Raw genomic sequence first — 14,211 nt, forward strand, 5'->3', positions numbered from 1 at the left:
ATGTTTACAATATTTGATTAGTGTATTATAATGATTTTCTGTGAAGAGAAGCTCTTAGTGGATTAGATGTGAAATAAAGAATCTATTGAGTCTACCTACAAAAAAAGATTACTTGGTATTCCTCCTTAATCATCCCTGACAGATGCTTTGAGCCCTCACTTAATTCACATAGCAAATAGTAAACTTTAACAAGCCACTGCATGAATCATTTGCTAATGACTTATTTTTCTTTTTCCATTAGCTGCAAGTTTAGTTCAATCTACTAAAGAAGGAAGAAAGAATGAGCTTCAACCAGGTAATGAAATTATACTTTTTAGTGCTTACTGATAGATGAAGATTTATTGAATGACTTAGTCAAATTTCAGGCATCTTTATAAGTAGCTTTATCTCAGAATGAAAAGGTAAAGGTCATGTCAAGCATGTAAAAGAGTTTAAATTTTTTTCAAGTTAACAAGTAAGTACAGAAAATATTATAACAGTGAATGGCAGAAGTATAAAAAGGCAATTAGCACCTGCAAAGTAAACATTGAGAACATACTAGAACCCCATGGTCAGAAGCTGATGTAAAGGATTGGTAAAAGTTTGGTATTTCTTTAACAATACCATTTTTAAAGAATATCTGGTTAACTATTGACCAATACATAATGCAATATGAGTAGTCCATCAATTCTAAATATAAAATCAATTCTACTTATTTGCCAAGGCCTACTTCATAGTTTATTATCTCTGTGATGCCTCCCTCCCATCCTTTTAACATTTTATAATATCCATCTCTCTGCTCAGAACCCAATAAATATTGAATGCCTGCAGTGGGTCAGGCACTATGCATTCTGCTAGGGATACAGTGGTTTGCAAAGAGGTGTGGCAATTGCCCTGAAGGTGAGTTATAGGGATGCCCATTGAGCATGTGCCCCATCTTTGAAGGAAGCCCGGGTGGGATCAGCTTTTCAGTTTATCAAGAGAAGTATGGTCCTGGCTGGGTGGCTCAGTTGTTTGAAGCATCGTCCCATACACCAAAAGGTTGTGGGTTCGATTCCTGGTCAGGGCACATACCTGGGTTTTGGGTTCGATCCCTGGTTGGGGCATGTGTGGAGGCAACCGATTGATGTTTCTCTCTCTCTCTTCCTTCCTTTCTCTCTAAAAGTCAATTAAAACATATCCTCAGGTGAGGATTTTCTTTTTAAAAAAGAGAAGTAAGGACATTGATGCAAAACTTTTATTTTTAAAAGTTGGCTCAAATATTTTTTAAAAATTCTCCTTGGACAATGATAACTACCTGTGGCTGAATCTAGCCTGTGGACTCCCGTTTTTCAACCTCTGGCCTAGTGGATCTCATTTCGATCTTTTGCTATTCCAATCCTGCAGTATGTTTGTTCCATTTGTTCTGTCTATTTGGCACTTAAACTCCTTCTTTTGTTAGCATAGTTCCCACTCGGAGGTATTCACCTGCAGTTGCATATGATGGAAAAACCCTTTTCCATACTTTCCACAGGAGGCTTATGAGGCACTCCTGGGCTCCCACAGAGCGAGCTTAGAGAGAGTCAAGTCTGGGTAGGACCGTCTCAGGGACCTCAGCAGAAGAGTTTCTGGGAGATGTTGGTGAGCAGGATGCAATTTCTGAAATCTCATGTATATTACTCACCCAACCTTCCCTCCTGCCATGTTACACTGAGAACCACGGCAGTCCTCTTCCCTCTCCTGTGCCCTGTCCTGCTCTTAGCATTCTCTGCTCTTCTTAGAATCAGGTGCAATGCTCGCTTCAGAGGTAATGGAACTGGATGAGCTTAAGTGAAATAGGATCTAAGATATTGGTGTCCTGACCTTTAAAACAAGGGTATGAACAAAATCTGGTTAACTATTGACCCTGATTTCCTGGGCTAATACATCCCTTTACCAAGGAGAGACAGGCCCAGTTGCTTGTATTCTTCCCAGTCACAAGGCTGGATTAGGTCCCTGCACCTCCTAGTTATTTTCTATTTTGTGAGAATATTTTTTCCATTGATTTTTAGAGAGAGTGGAAGTAAGGGAGGAGGAGGGGGAAGAAAGAGGGGGAGAGAGAGGGAGAGAGAGAGAGAGAGAGAGAGAGAGAGAGAGAGAGAGAGAGAGAGAAACATTGATGAGAGAGAGACACATCGATTGGTTGCCTCCTGCATGCACCCCAACTGGAGCTAGGAACAAACCCAAAACCCAGGTATGTGCCCTTGACTGGGAATGGAACCTACAAACCTTCCATCTGTGGCTGAGCTCTAACACTGAGAAAAACTGGCCAGGACTGTCTGACTTTTTACTTAGCATAATGCCCTCGAAGTTTATCCCTATTGCAGCTTTTGATTCTGCTGTTTCTACTTCCTGTATGCCCATATCCTGTGGCCCTGTCTTTCCCTTCAGCGATGCGCTCCCAGTCTCCACTGATAGCTGGATTCTCTACATTCTTAAGACAATTTTAGACATTGCATGGAACCATGGGATTTTTATGGTTGAAAGTATTATAGAAATAATCTGGTTCTGTAGTTCTTCATTTAATTTTTTAAATAATAAGGTAGGGACGCCTAGAAATCTTTGTGACTTGCTGACAAGTATATATTAGGTTAGTGGCAGAGCTTACACGAACTGATGTCTCCAGAATCTTAATTCAGAGTGCTTCCTGGTACACTGTGAAAACACATGATATGTTATTGAGAGAAATTCCCTTTGGCACAATTATTCTTATCATTATGCTAATTTTATTAGTTAGGTATCTCTCTGCTGCTGTAAAGAAGGGAAATATTAATATAGGAAAATGGCTTCTGTCCTTGAAAATCCTCCCACTTTTCAGGCAAGTTAATTTAGTTAATAGCTGGTTATCTCATTTGGGTACAATTCACTGCCAAAAAGGGCAAACATAAAGTGATTCCTTTTTTCCACTGAGAAGATACCCCTGCCTGCCCCCCAAAAGCTTTCCCCCCGCCCAATAAAAATATATAAGCTTTTAGGGCAAGAAATAAAATAGTCAGATGCCAGCTGTACTACTTAATATGTTAATGTAGTTATACCAAATTAAAAGAACATCCTATATAATAAAAGGGTAATATGCAAATTGACCTCAACGGCAGAATGACCAGTCGCTATGACGCGCACTGACCACCAGGAGGCAGATGTTCAATGTAGGAGCTGCCCCCTGGTGGTCAGTGCGCTCCCACAGGGGAAGCTCTGCTCAGCCACAAGCCAGGCTGATGGCTGCGAGCGCAGCGGCGATGGCAGGAGCCTCTCCTGCCTCCTCAGCAGCGCAGTCAGAGCAGGCCTAAGCTGGCAGATGGACATCCCCTGAGGGCTCCCGGGCTGCGAGAGGGTGCAGGTGGGCTGAGGGACCCCCCCGAGTGCACAGATTTTCATGCAACAGGCCTCTAGTAAAATAATAACAATACGGGAATTTTGGACTGGAACATGTGGTTTTCCCCTGGGCAGAATGGCTTCCCCAGATTCTTTGTCCATCGGAGTCAAAGAATGAAACCACTGATGGAAGATGGTATAGTAAAGGTGGAAATTTATTGAAGAACAAGTACAGACTCCCATGTGGGGAGCGGGAAAGAGTCCCACCGAGTTCCTTTTCCCCCAGTTTATAAAGGCTGCAGTTTTTGTGTCTCAATATCCCCTCTGATTGGCCACTATTCCCCTTTGATTTGGTCACTATAGCAACTCCTGAGCTCAAAGGTCAAACCTCACATGGGACGTGTGAGGCCCTTCTTCTTTATTTTGTAAATATAGACCTTTGGCTACTCCCAGTTCCCCAATCTTATGGAAATGTAACTTCTGTTGCTTCCAACTTCCTTGTCTTATGAAAATGTAACTGCTGCCTCTCCCAATTCCCTTGTCTTATGGAAATGTAACCTTTGTAGCTCTGTAGCCTTTTTTTTCTTCCATGGACCCCCTTAATTATAAAAATTCCCTAAACCTGCCTATTTCACCCCTAAAAATTCCTATTTCAATAAGGAAAATTGCTTTTTCTTCTAATGTTCACATTAAAAAATTTTTTTTTTACTTTTCAATTATAATTGTCTTCATTCTCACATTTCACAGAACATTTCTATTCTGTTTTCATCACAAGTATCTTTGACACCACGGTCTTTCTTATTCCTAGAACCATTTTTTTTTGAGTCACCAGGCAAATTCCTAAAGCACCTCACCTTTGTTTCTATCCCATTTATTAGAAATACAGTCCTTTTTAATAGGTGTATGATCCTGGATTTTTATTCGAAGCTACAAGTACCCATTGACCACACAACATTTGATTTTCTTGTGCTATCCCCAAATTGTACATTGTCATTCAAAATGAAGTCATTGAAAAGTGCCAGAGAACAGTAGTCTTTATAAGAACTCAAATATAAGGCAACTCCTTTTGAAGTTTAATCTTGAGGGAGGGGAGCTTTTGGCCTATATTTGGATATTTGTGATAATCCCATTATAGCCTGTATGCAAGGACTTCCTCCTAGCTGCTATCTTTGTTGGCATTTGCTTGAATGTGACACTGAGGAAATAAGTGGGTGTTTATCAGAGCGGCTCTGCCCATTCCTGAGGGAAGCCAAGTCCCTGTCCTACTGATGGGTGCTGTCAACTGAAACATATTCATGCATCAGGAGTATCTTCATATTTCCACGTACAAACCACGTCTGCCACCGTGCTGCAGAACTGGAGTGACGCTGAAGCAAACTGTCTTATTTAGACTTAGAAGCTGTGAGGGCCTGTGAAGCTGTGCTGAAAGTGGCCGAGGAATGGGAGGAACTGGTTCCTCACTCCACGTGCATCGACTTCTCCTTTATGAAGTTTTCCGGATCTGTTTGGGGTTCTAAGAAATGGCACAGTAAACTTTAAGAAAATTATTTTTCTTTGTGTAATATAATAGGCAACACACGTACATTTTCCAAGTTCAGACCTATGTGGAGAAAATAATGTGTGATTTTCTGGTCTTCATTTCTAAAAGCCTCCTTTACTTTGTAGGATCAAAGTGCTTAACGCTGTTGGTTGAAATCCACCCCGTTAACAATGTGAAGGTTCTAAAAGCAGTGGATAGCTATGTTTGGGTTCAGGTGAGTGAGCTTGTCATTGAACACTTATCTCATTAATCAAAAGGCCTGAACCTAGAGGCAATGGTGTTTACCAAGTGCTTTCACATACATGATTACATTTTATCCTCAAAGCACTCTGAGAAATGGTATGGCAGGAATTATCAGCTCTTCCCTTTGCAAACATGGAAATCTTTAAAACTCTGGTTCCCCTGTCTCTATTAGATCATGTTTTGTCTGATAGTAAGGTAATGTTTTATGTAATAAAATATTAAATATAAAAACATACTTAAGGTAAATTTAAAATAGTTTATTTAATGTATTCATAGGGTTGACAGGTCAAATATCCACGATTAAATGACTTAACCCCGTAATTGATCAACTCCATGAAGTGGACGTAGAAGCACTGTGTGAACAATGCAGGGGACTAGATAGAGGCAGCCCTCCTTGTTTGCTTGCTCATTCTGAATTTAAAAATTCTGCTAAAATTTATTTGTAACCCCAAATCAATACTTATGGTCTTTTCACAGTCATTTGCAGACATGTTCAAAATGGTGAAAGATTTGTTACCCAGTGCACACATTTCTAGTGCTGAGGTTTGGACCCTAACCTGGTGCCCTTTGAGCATTTCCCTGCAGCATGAGGTGCATCTTCCAGATAGTTCCAGTGGATAATTAGGCCCCCATCTACACCCCTATCGTGCGAACTTCCCATTGATGAATATGAACAATCAAAGCTCCACATTTGGGAAGATAAATATTTCCTTAACGTCTCTATGGCTTCTTACTCACAATGCCAAATAAATAAATAAATAAAAAATACCCCAAACCTTGCGGGCTTTTGTAGAGCTGTGTCTGAAGCCTGTTGATTTATATTCTGACTTCTAGGCCTTGCTCTAGGGTTGCTTCATAAAAGAAAGAAAAACAACCAACACCTAAGTGGGACTTTCAAAATCATGTTCTCACTGATTGCCATACAGGGACCAGGCAGAGGTTTAGAACTCCACAGCACCTTTGTCCAGGTCGCAGTCCTAAGCGAGCATGCCCCGGCCACCTCTGTGGCCCCAGGGGAGGCCATGTCATCTTCGGTGGGAACACCTCCTTGTGTTGAGACACTGAGCACCTACTCTTCCGTTATCCATGTGCTGTCACTCATCTGTGCCTCTCCTCTCCCCAGGACTCCAAGTACCCTGCTCCATCTGCCCCATTTCACACATCAGGAGATACTTAAGTTCTGTATTACTTTTGTAGCTGAATTCTGCACCTGCTATCTATTTTATAATTTTGAAGTTATTGCTATGAAGAACGGTATATAGTTAATGTTTTGTTTTTCAATTCTAAAAGGGAAACCAGACTACAGATAATTTTAAAAATGGACCATTTCTATTTCCAATTTGTCATTGTGAAAAGTGAGGACACCAGGTAACATATTTTGACGAAAATGTTCCTGGTCTGTAGAGAGGCTGCCAACTATACCATAGGGAGGTTAAAGGTTGTGTTCTTTCAGTATGCTTTCCAGTTTGGAGGGGAAAAGTGAAATTCACTGGTGGATCTTCTCTAATAAGCTTTCATGTTACTAGACAAGCCTGCTGATTTATAGTGAACCTTTTGATAATGAAAGCATTAAGTCACTGGAGTGTCATCCCGTGACCAGTGCTCCCTCATATCACAGTCGACAGCGTCAGGCCATGGGTTTCTGGCTGCCTGCTTGTCACATACGGGAGAGCACTGAGGGGGAGGAGTGGGGTGGACCCCCCTTTCCTTTCAGGGGCAGTCATTCTTTGAGGCTTGCAAGTCCTCCACCACATGCCACACGGTGACTCACTGTCCTTTCTTGGAAAGTCCCTGGCTGTGTTGTGCTTTGCCTGTTGGATGTGGGACTTGAGGTTGTAATGGAGAGTACGTTTACTTAGCTCTCTAATGAAATACTAGGGTTTGGTTGCACAACCAATGTATGGATCGCTCTTATTTTGTGCCATGTGAGATAGAGCTTTCTGTACAAATGTCACATTGTTTCTAATTGACTTCAGAATCACAATTTCCAAATAGGAAGCCCCATCTCTAGAGATAGCTTACACTTTAGCCTTACCACTTAAATGAATTACGTTAGACCTGCAGTCCATTTCCCCCTGGAAAACGGAGCTCCTGAAAGTGTTCCACTTTCCTGCTGGCTTCCATCTGTAATGAGTGCGTGCCTAAATGTGTGACTCACCTACCCTGTTCTGTGGTTCCCAGCCCCTTCTCTGGTCTGTGGCAATATAGTGATCAAATACAGCTTTTGAAATAGTTGTGTAAGCAAGGTAGTTGCTCATGGTTTTGATTGATTTTCTTTTTGCAGTTCCTCTACCCACATGTGGACAGTCATCCCTTTCCAGAGAACCATCTGTTACTGATTTCAGAAGAGAAATGTAAGTGCATCCTTAGGTGATGTATGGGACTTCATGAGTGGACTCTCCTATTGAAGTATAGGCCACGACTGAATCTTCTAGAGGTCCACTCACCAGTGTTGAGGCTCCGCGGACCCTTAATGTCCATTTGAGACCTGGGACTCCTGTAGAGGGGCTGTTGCCCAACTGTCTGTCTCATACTTTTGTAACTAGAACTGGCAGAAGGCAAGTCTGATGAATGAATCTACATTGCTTACTGAGAGAAAGGGCTCATCTCCACCTTGACCCGAAATGCTTAGTTTTGTTCATGTGAAGTTGCTCCCTATAGAAAAGCCTCCCCGGATATCTTCTATGAGTTTTCTATTAGATATTTTCATACAAACAGGTGTTTGGTATTTGGAAACTGCAAGTAAACCCTAACAAATGAGCCCTTATTAGTTGCACATAAGACCGATGGTATAGGGGAGGCAAATGCTTGTTGAGGGAACGCAGGGGAGCAGAAAGGTTTACGTGTGCATTGTTGATATTGAGGAGCAGGGTGAATATTGGACTTGAAACAGACTGTAAAGGGAGGTTGTGTTTTGAACCTTTATTGTGAGATTACTGTCTGTGATAATATTTTTCAGTCAGTTGTTTAATTTCCCTTTTTTATAAAAATTATTCACAATGGTTAGGTGAAAAAGTAGTACTCATGTTTTTCATGAAGATTAAATGATCTTTCTATTGCTTTTTTCTTTAAAGATATTGAACAATTTCATATTCAAGTCATCCAAGAAGATGGAAATAGAGTGGTAAGTATTTGAAATCCCTTTTGCTTCAGAACCTGCCCCCGCTACCTCCCAAGAACGACATTTCTAGACTGTTAAAGATAGGTTAATGTGCCCTGGCCAGTGTGGCTCAGTTGGCTGAGTGTCGACCCGTGCACCGAAAGGTTGCTGCTCAGGGCACATACCCAGGTTGTGGGTTCCATCCCCCATATAATCGATGTTTCACTCTCTCTCCCTCTCCCTTCTTCTCTCTAAAATCAATAAAAAACATTGAAAAATAGGCTAACATTATGGAAACAGCATTTTCTTTATTTGCTGTCTTCCAACTTACAATGTTGCTATTGTAAAATGCAAACTAATACAAGATATATAAAGGGGCCCTAACTGGTTTGGCTCAGTGGAGAGAGCATCAGCCTGCCGACCAAAGGGTCCCAGGTTCAGTTCTGGCCAAGGGCATGTATCTTGGTTGTAGGCTATTTCCCAGCCCCGCCACTGGTCAGGGCTCCTGCAGGAGGCAACCCGTCGATGCGTTTCTTTCACATGAATGTTTCTACCTTTCCCTCTCACTTCCACTCTCCCTAAAAAGAAAAAAAAGAAGAAGAAAAAAAGGGAAAAATATCCTCCGGTGAGGATTAACAAAACCTAGAATATATATATGGATTAAATGTTCTCTTTACCTCTATCTCAGCCTCCAATCTTGGTTTCCTGAGATAACTTACAATGACAGCCTTGTGTGACTCTTTCCACACTGTTTGCCTTGCTCAGGTGCATGTATACAAGGACTCAATTGTTTTTAGCAAAATAGAATTATAACATATATATTAATTTGCTGCTTTTGTTTTTGCTTTTTATGTACTATATCATGGGTATCCCTACAGGTTACTAAATAAATATATAACTTTTTTTCTAATTTTTTATATATAGATACACATACATACATCTGTATTAAGTGGGATCATAACATATATGCTGGGGTTTTATGTAATTTTATTATTTTTTTGCTTGTTTTCCACTTCTCCCTTGCCTTTTCACCTTTATTTTTGTTCACAACCTGGTATGTATCCTATCATCCTTTTCTTTATACATCTGTTGTCTCTCATCCTCACCCCTGACACACCTAGGGGTTTGTTTATTGTTCACTCCTTCCGCATTCAACTTTGTGAAATGACCTGTGGGTCACCTAGAATAGTTCCAACTTATTGTCTTTAGAAGTACTTAATGTACACAGTTTTCAACATTTTCCCACAGATGTACATTTACTTGGTTACCAACTTATTTTATTTGTTTGCATTAGAAATGGTCTCAAACATTTTTGTGTCTATAGCTTTCCATATTTGGTACACATATTTCAGGGTTAAATCCTCAGGTATGGATAATTGGATTGATGTTTTAATAAATTTCAATAGATTTTGCCAGATTGCTTTTCAAAAAAATTGTAACAATTTACAGTTTTAACAAGCAAAGTATAACAAAACCCTTTCTCTATCCATACCATTGATAGGTGTACTAGTATTTGTCTTTTTTAAAATAATTCCAATTCGGTGGGTGTAAGTTGATATTATTTTAGTCTGCATTTCCCTTGGTATTAGTGAGTTTGAGCATCTGCTATGCTTATTGGCTATTTGAATTTTTCTAAACATTGCTTAGTTGTTTTTTCTTTGTCTATTTTTCTACTGGGTTGTCCTTTTCTTGACAATTTGTATGCAATATTAATATCTTATTGTTATTTAAAATGTCCTTCAATATTTAAATCAGCATCAAAATAGTGTTTGTTTGAAGATTTTCATTTTAAAGTATGTGAAGAAAATTGAAATGGAAAATCACATTTATTAACATGTATCTACTATTGATTGCCTTATATCAAGAGGCCAGGCTAGAACATGACCATCTGTGGTTAGAAAAACATGTGTGGCTAGAGCTCTGGGCCACCAGTGACTAAGTGGATGGGAGGGTAAGATCAGGGCCAGTGGTCAGAGAGGAAAGAACCAGGCAAGATCCCAAAGCCTGTGATGAGAACTTAGGGGAGAGATGTAAATAAACAAGCAGGGGTCAGAAGCTGGGGACGGGCATAGACAAAGGACTGGCTGGTTGGAAGAGGGTTTGGGAGCCAAGAAGACACTGTAGAGACAGCGAGGGCAGCGGGCACTGGTCAGCAGCCCAGAAAGACTTCCTCTCCCTGCCGAGAGGGTGCAGCCTCAGCATCCCTTGGTCCACGTGTGCCCTACTGTGAGAGGCACTTTTGCCCTCATTCTGAAAGGCTTAGAGCACAGCTTCTTGAGGCGGTTGTGGCTCCACGAATTTCTCACAACATTCCTGCGTGATGGAGGTGGTATTATACTCATCCCATTTTTACAGCAAATAACGAAACCAAGACTCAGAGATGACATAGCTCTAGAGATGTGAACCTGGGTTGCCACATGCTGTCAGTATATACCTTTTATTTTTATTTATTTTATTTTATTTTATTTTTTTAAAAAAAATATATTTTATTGATTTTTTACAGAGAGGAAGGGAGAGGGATAGAGAATTAGAAACATCGATGAGAGAGAAACATCGATCATCTGCCTCCTGCACACTCCCTACTGGGGATGTGCCCGCAACCAAGGTACATGCCCTTGACTGGAATCGAACCTGGGACCCGTGAGTCCACAGGCCGATGCTCTAACCACTGAGCCAAACTGGTTAGGGCTTCCTTTTATTTTTTAAACCGTATTTTTATTGATTTCAGAGAGGAGGGGAGAGGAGAGAGAGAGATAATCATTGATCAGCTGCCTCCTGCACACCCCCACCTGGGGAGGGAGCCCGGCAACCTGCACATGTGCCCTTGACTGGGACCCTTCAGTCCCCCCACACTCTATCCACTGAGCCAAACCAGCCAGAGCTTGTCAGCATACACCCTTATCTGAAAGAGTTCCCACATCTACCTGAACCTAACACCTTTCAGGAAAATGGAAACAAGACGGCTTTCCAAGGTTTAGAGACAAACAGGCCCTCGTGGATCTTTTCTCCAGGGACACTTTCCTCTAGCCTCTGGACACCGGCAAGCCAGAATCGGAGGAGCACGATTCTGCATGCCCTGTGCCTTCCCAAGTTCCAAGTTAGCCTCAATCGCAAAGTCCCTGTTAGGGTTAGAGAGGGTTTAGGCATGAAGATGGATATAGAAGCATCGAACAGACTGTCCATCCTCAGAGGGAAGGCAGAGGAGGGCGGGGAGAGGTAAGAGATCAACCAAAGGACTTGTATGCATGCATATAAGCATAACCAATGGACATAGACAGTAGGGGGTGAGGGAATGTGCTAGGGGGTGGGAGCAGCCGGGGAGAGGTCAATGGGGGAAAAAGGAGACATAAGTAATACTTTAAACAATAAAGAACTTAAATTAAAAAAATAAATAAATAGAACAAATTATTACATAAAGAAAAGAAAAGAAAAGAAAAAGGATCATTCTGATGTTCCCTTTTTTTTTTCTCACTTCTACCTCTATCTGTCTACATTCTTTCCTCATCTGTCCGATATAGATTACTTTTGCTACATAAAGCATTTTGAGGGACGTGAATACTTAATTCCTTGCATTAAACTTCTAATATCCTTGGCAATTTACACACCGTATCTCATTTTTCTTCTTTTGAATAAGCATTGCTTGAGAACTGTTATGTGCTAGAAACCAGGCATTGAGAATTGGAAGGTGGCATAGAAGAGTGCGCTCTCACGGGGGAGACGTAGAGTAACTGTGACAGGAGCATGCCCAAGTGCCATAGAAATACAGAGGTGGGGAGCTTTGCCTTGGTCTTGGGCCTGAGTTCTCCCTTGGCAGCCCAGCCTCCGTGAAGGCCTCGTCATCGAGACCTGAGTGGGTTGTGTCCAGAACAGAAAGCTCGGGCTCTCCTATTAACCTGGCTATTGACTTGTGGGAGGTGTGGCCTTGCCTTCAACACCACCCGCCTGTCTGTTAAACTAGGACTAGAGTAAAATAGTATATTATAAAGTGTTTGGGAAGAGCAAGTAATGAAATGATGTCTTACATCTTTTCTAAAAGAACTTGCCATATGTACTAGTATGTGTTTTTTTTGGGGGGTGGGCTGCTAAAAATAAACTGTGGAAATATTTACATGTATTAGTCAGATAAAATATGCAAATTAAGAATGAATTCCAGATCTTTTTTCTTTTAAAATACTTATTTATAAAATCTTTTTGCCTCTTTAGGTGATTAAAAATTCTGGCCATGTCCCAAGAGAGAGAATAGCAGAGGATTTTGTTTGGGCTCAGTGGGATATGGCAGAGCAGAGATTATACTACATTGACCTGAAGGTAAAAGCTAGTCCGGTGGCCCTCCTTTTTATAGGTACAATTGAATTTTGACTTTATCGCTATTGTAATTTACTAGTGACTGCGTTTTCATTGGTGGTTTATTAAAAAGAAGGAAAAGCTTTTCATTACTGTTTGCTTCTTGGCTGCTGCTTTCTCTGATGCTCTTTTGTTTTTTAACTCGTATTTTCGTTGGTTTTAGTGGGATAAAATGTCATTTATTTGGTTTTCTCTTTTAGAGGTCAAGGAGTACCTTAAAATGTATCCAGTTTTGTGCTGATGAGAACTTTAACCTAATGGTAAGTCCAGATAATGACTGGGCTAGAGGAAGTTTTTTAACATGTTGCTGCCCCTTTTTAAAGAGAATTGTTATCATTAACAGCATTTTAGCACTCTTGATGTGCTATTTGTCAGTTGTGTGAACAAGTAAAATACTTTTTGCCATCTCAAGGCTTCAACACTATAACAATTGCAATTAATATACACAGGAAATTTCTGATAACTGAATGCTTCCCATGAAAGAAACAGGTGTAAGAGTGAGGATTAGTAGAAGGTAATAGGTGTGGTCTATAGTAAATAGCTTTAAGTAGTTACAAGTCATTGATGCCAAAGGATTTATGAAGTCGGAGGATTTGAGAATAAGGTCAGTGAGAGGGCATAGTTTAATTAGTAAAAATCTAGCATGACTCCTGAAAAAGCTATTTGGAATGCTAGCCTTGGGGTGAGGAGTCACAAATATTTTTATCTGTAATGGGCAGTACAGTATTATTCTTCCTGATGAGGACTAATATTGGTCTAGATTGGTATCATACCATTATAAGAATTCATATATTCTTCCTGCATCCCTCCCTCCTCCCCCTTTTTGACTCATCCACGCTCCTGCTAAAGACATGCATTCCTTCTTTCCTTATGTGGCCATCCATGTCTTGTAAAAGTTTACTCCCTTTAATTGGCTTATTATATAATCCGTTTATGATACTCACATCTGAAACAAAGTTTGCCAAATATTAGCCCTTTGAGAAATAAACACAGGTGAATCTTGTGATTGTAGTAAGCTCCAAAATATTCCCGATGGACCTCCTGCGCTGTGTAACTTCAGAATAACCTCTGAAGACAATGATGGTTAAATGGGCTCTTCATCATTAGGCGAGCACACCAGTGTCCAGCTTCAGCACTGTTGTCACTGAATGCCATTTTTTGTTTGTTTTCTCCTGACTTTTTGACAGTTTGAAGCACCTTTGGACATATCATTAAGTGACTCAGGATTTAAGTAAGTTGTCAAAGATTTCTCTTAATTTTCATAGACACTTGTGGGCAGAATGGTTATATTCATGCCTAATCTATGGTATGCAGACAAAAGGATAATCAGATATTCTATGTCTTCTTTTATCCTTCTGTTTTCTATCGGGAATAGAAACAGCGTTATCAAGCATGAACACAGGGTGTTTCCATGTAAAGCCAATTGTGCTGATTTTTGTAGCCATTTATTTCTACAGGCTGTCTCCTCCTATTTTGGTCTACGGAAGTACGCTTCTCCCTGTGATTCAATAAAAGGAGTCAGTGAGTCAGAGACAGCCACCTTTAAATCAAACGTAAAATCCCTTTTCTGTAGCCATCAAAGAGGGAATCACAGGTCAATCCACTTGTAACTCAACTGAATCTATTGCGTTACTTCTTTTCCTTTTTAGACAAATGGTGATTCCCCCACCGCCCC

General features: G+C 40.7%; 1 protein-coding gene across 4 annotated transcripts in view; it reads left to right on the forward strand.

Annotated features, from left to right (window-relative positions):
• Positions 1-14,211, forward strand: part of GSAP (gamma-secretase activating protein) — a 73,871-nt gene that overhangs the window by 13,626 nt on the left and 46,034 nt on the right. For 3 of the 4 annotated variants that reach the window (XM_079786313.1, XM_079786315.1, XM_079786316.1), the window contains exons 5-11: positions 242-295; positions 4,975-5,063; positions 7,377-7,446; positions 8,167-8,216; positions 12,396-12,500; positions 12,737-12,796; positions 13,724-13,767. In XM_079786313.1, coding sequence (XP_079642439.1) covers positions 242-295; positions 4,975-5,063; positions 7,377-7,446; positions 8,167-8,216; positions 12,396-12,500; positions 12,737-12,796; positions 13,724-13,767 — 472 coding nt within the window. The remainder of the gene's footprint in view (positions 1-241; positions 296-4,974; positions 5,064-7,376; positions 7,447-8,166; positions 8,217-12,395; positions 12,501-12,736; positions 12,797-13,723; positions 13,768-14,211) is intronic. The other variant, XM_079786314.1, reaches the window with a different exon arrangement.

The sequence above is a fragment of the Cnephaeus nilssonii genome, assembly GCF_951640355.1.
Source record: "Cnephaeus nilssonii genome assembly, chromosome: 12".
Lineage (NCBI taxonomy): Eukaryota > Metazoa > Chordata > Mammalia > Chiroptera > Vespertilionidae > Cnephaeus > Cnephaeus nilssonii.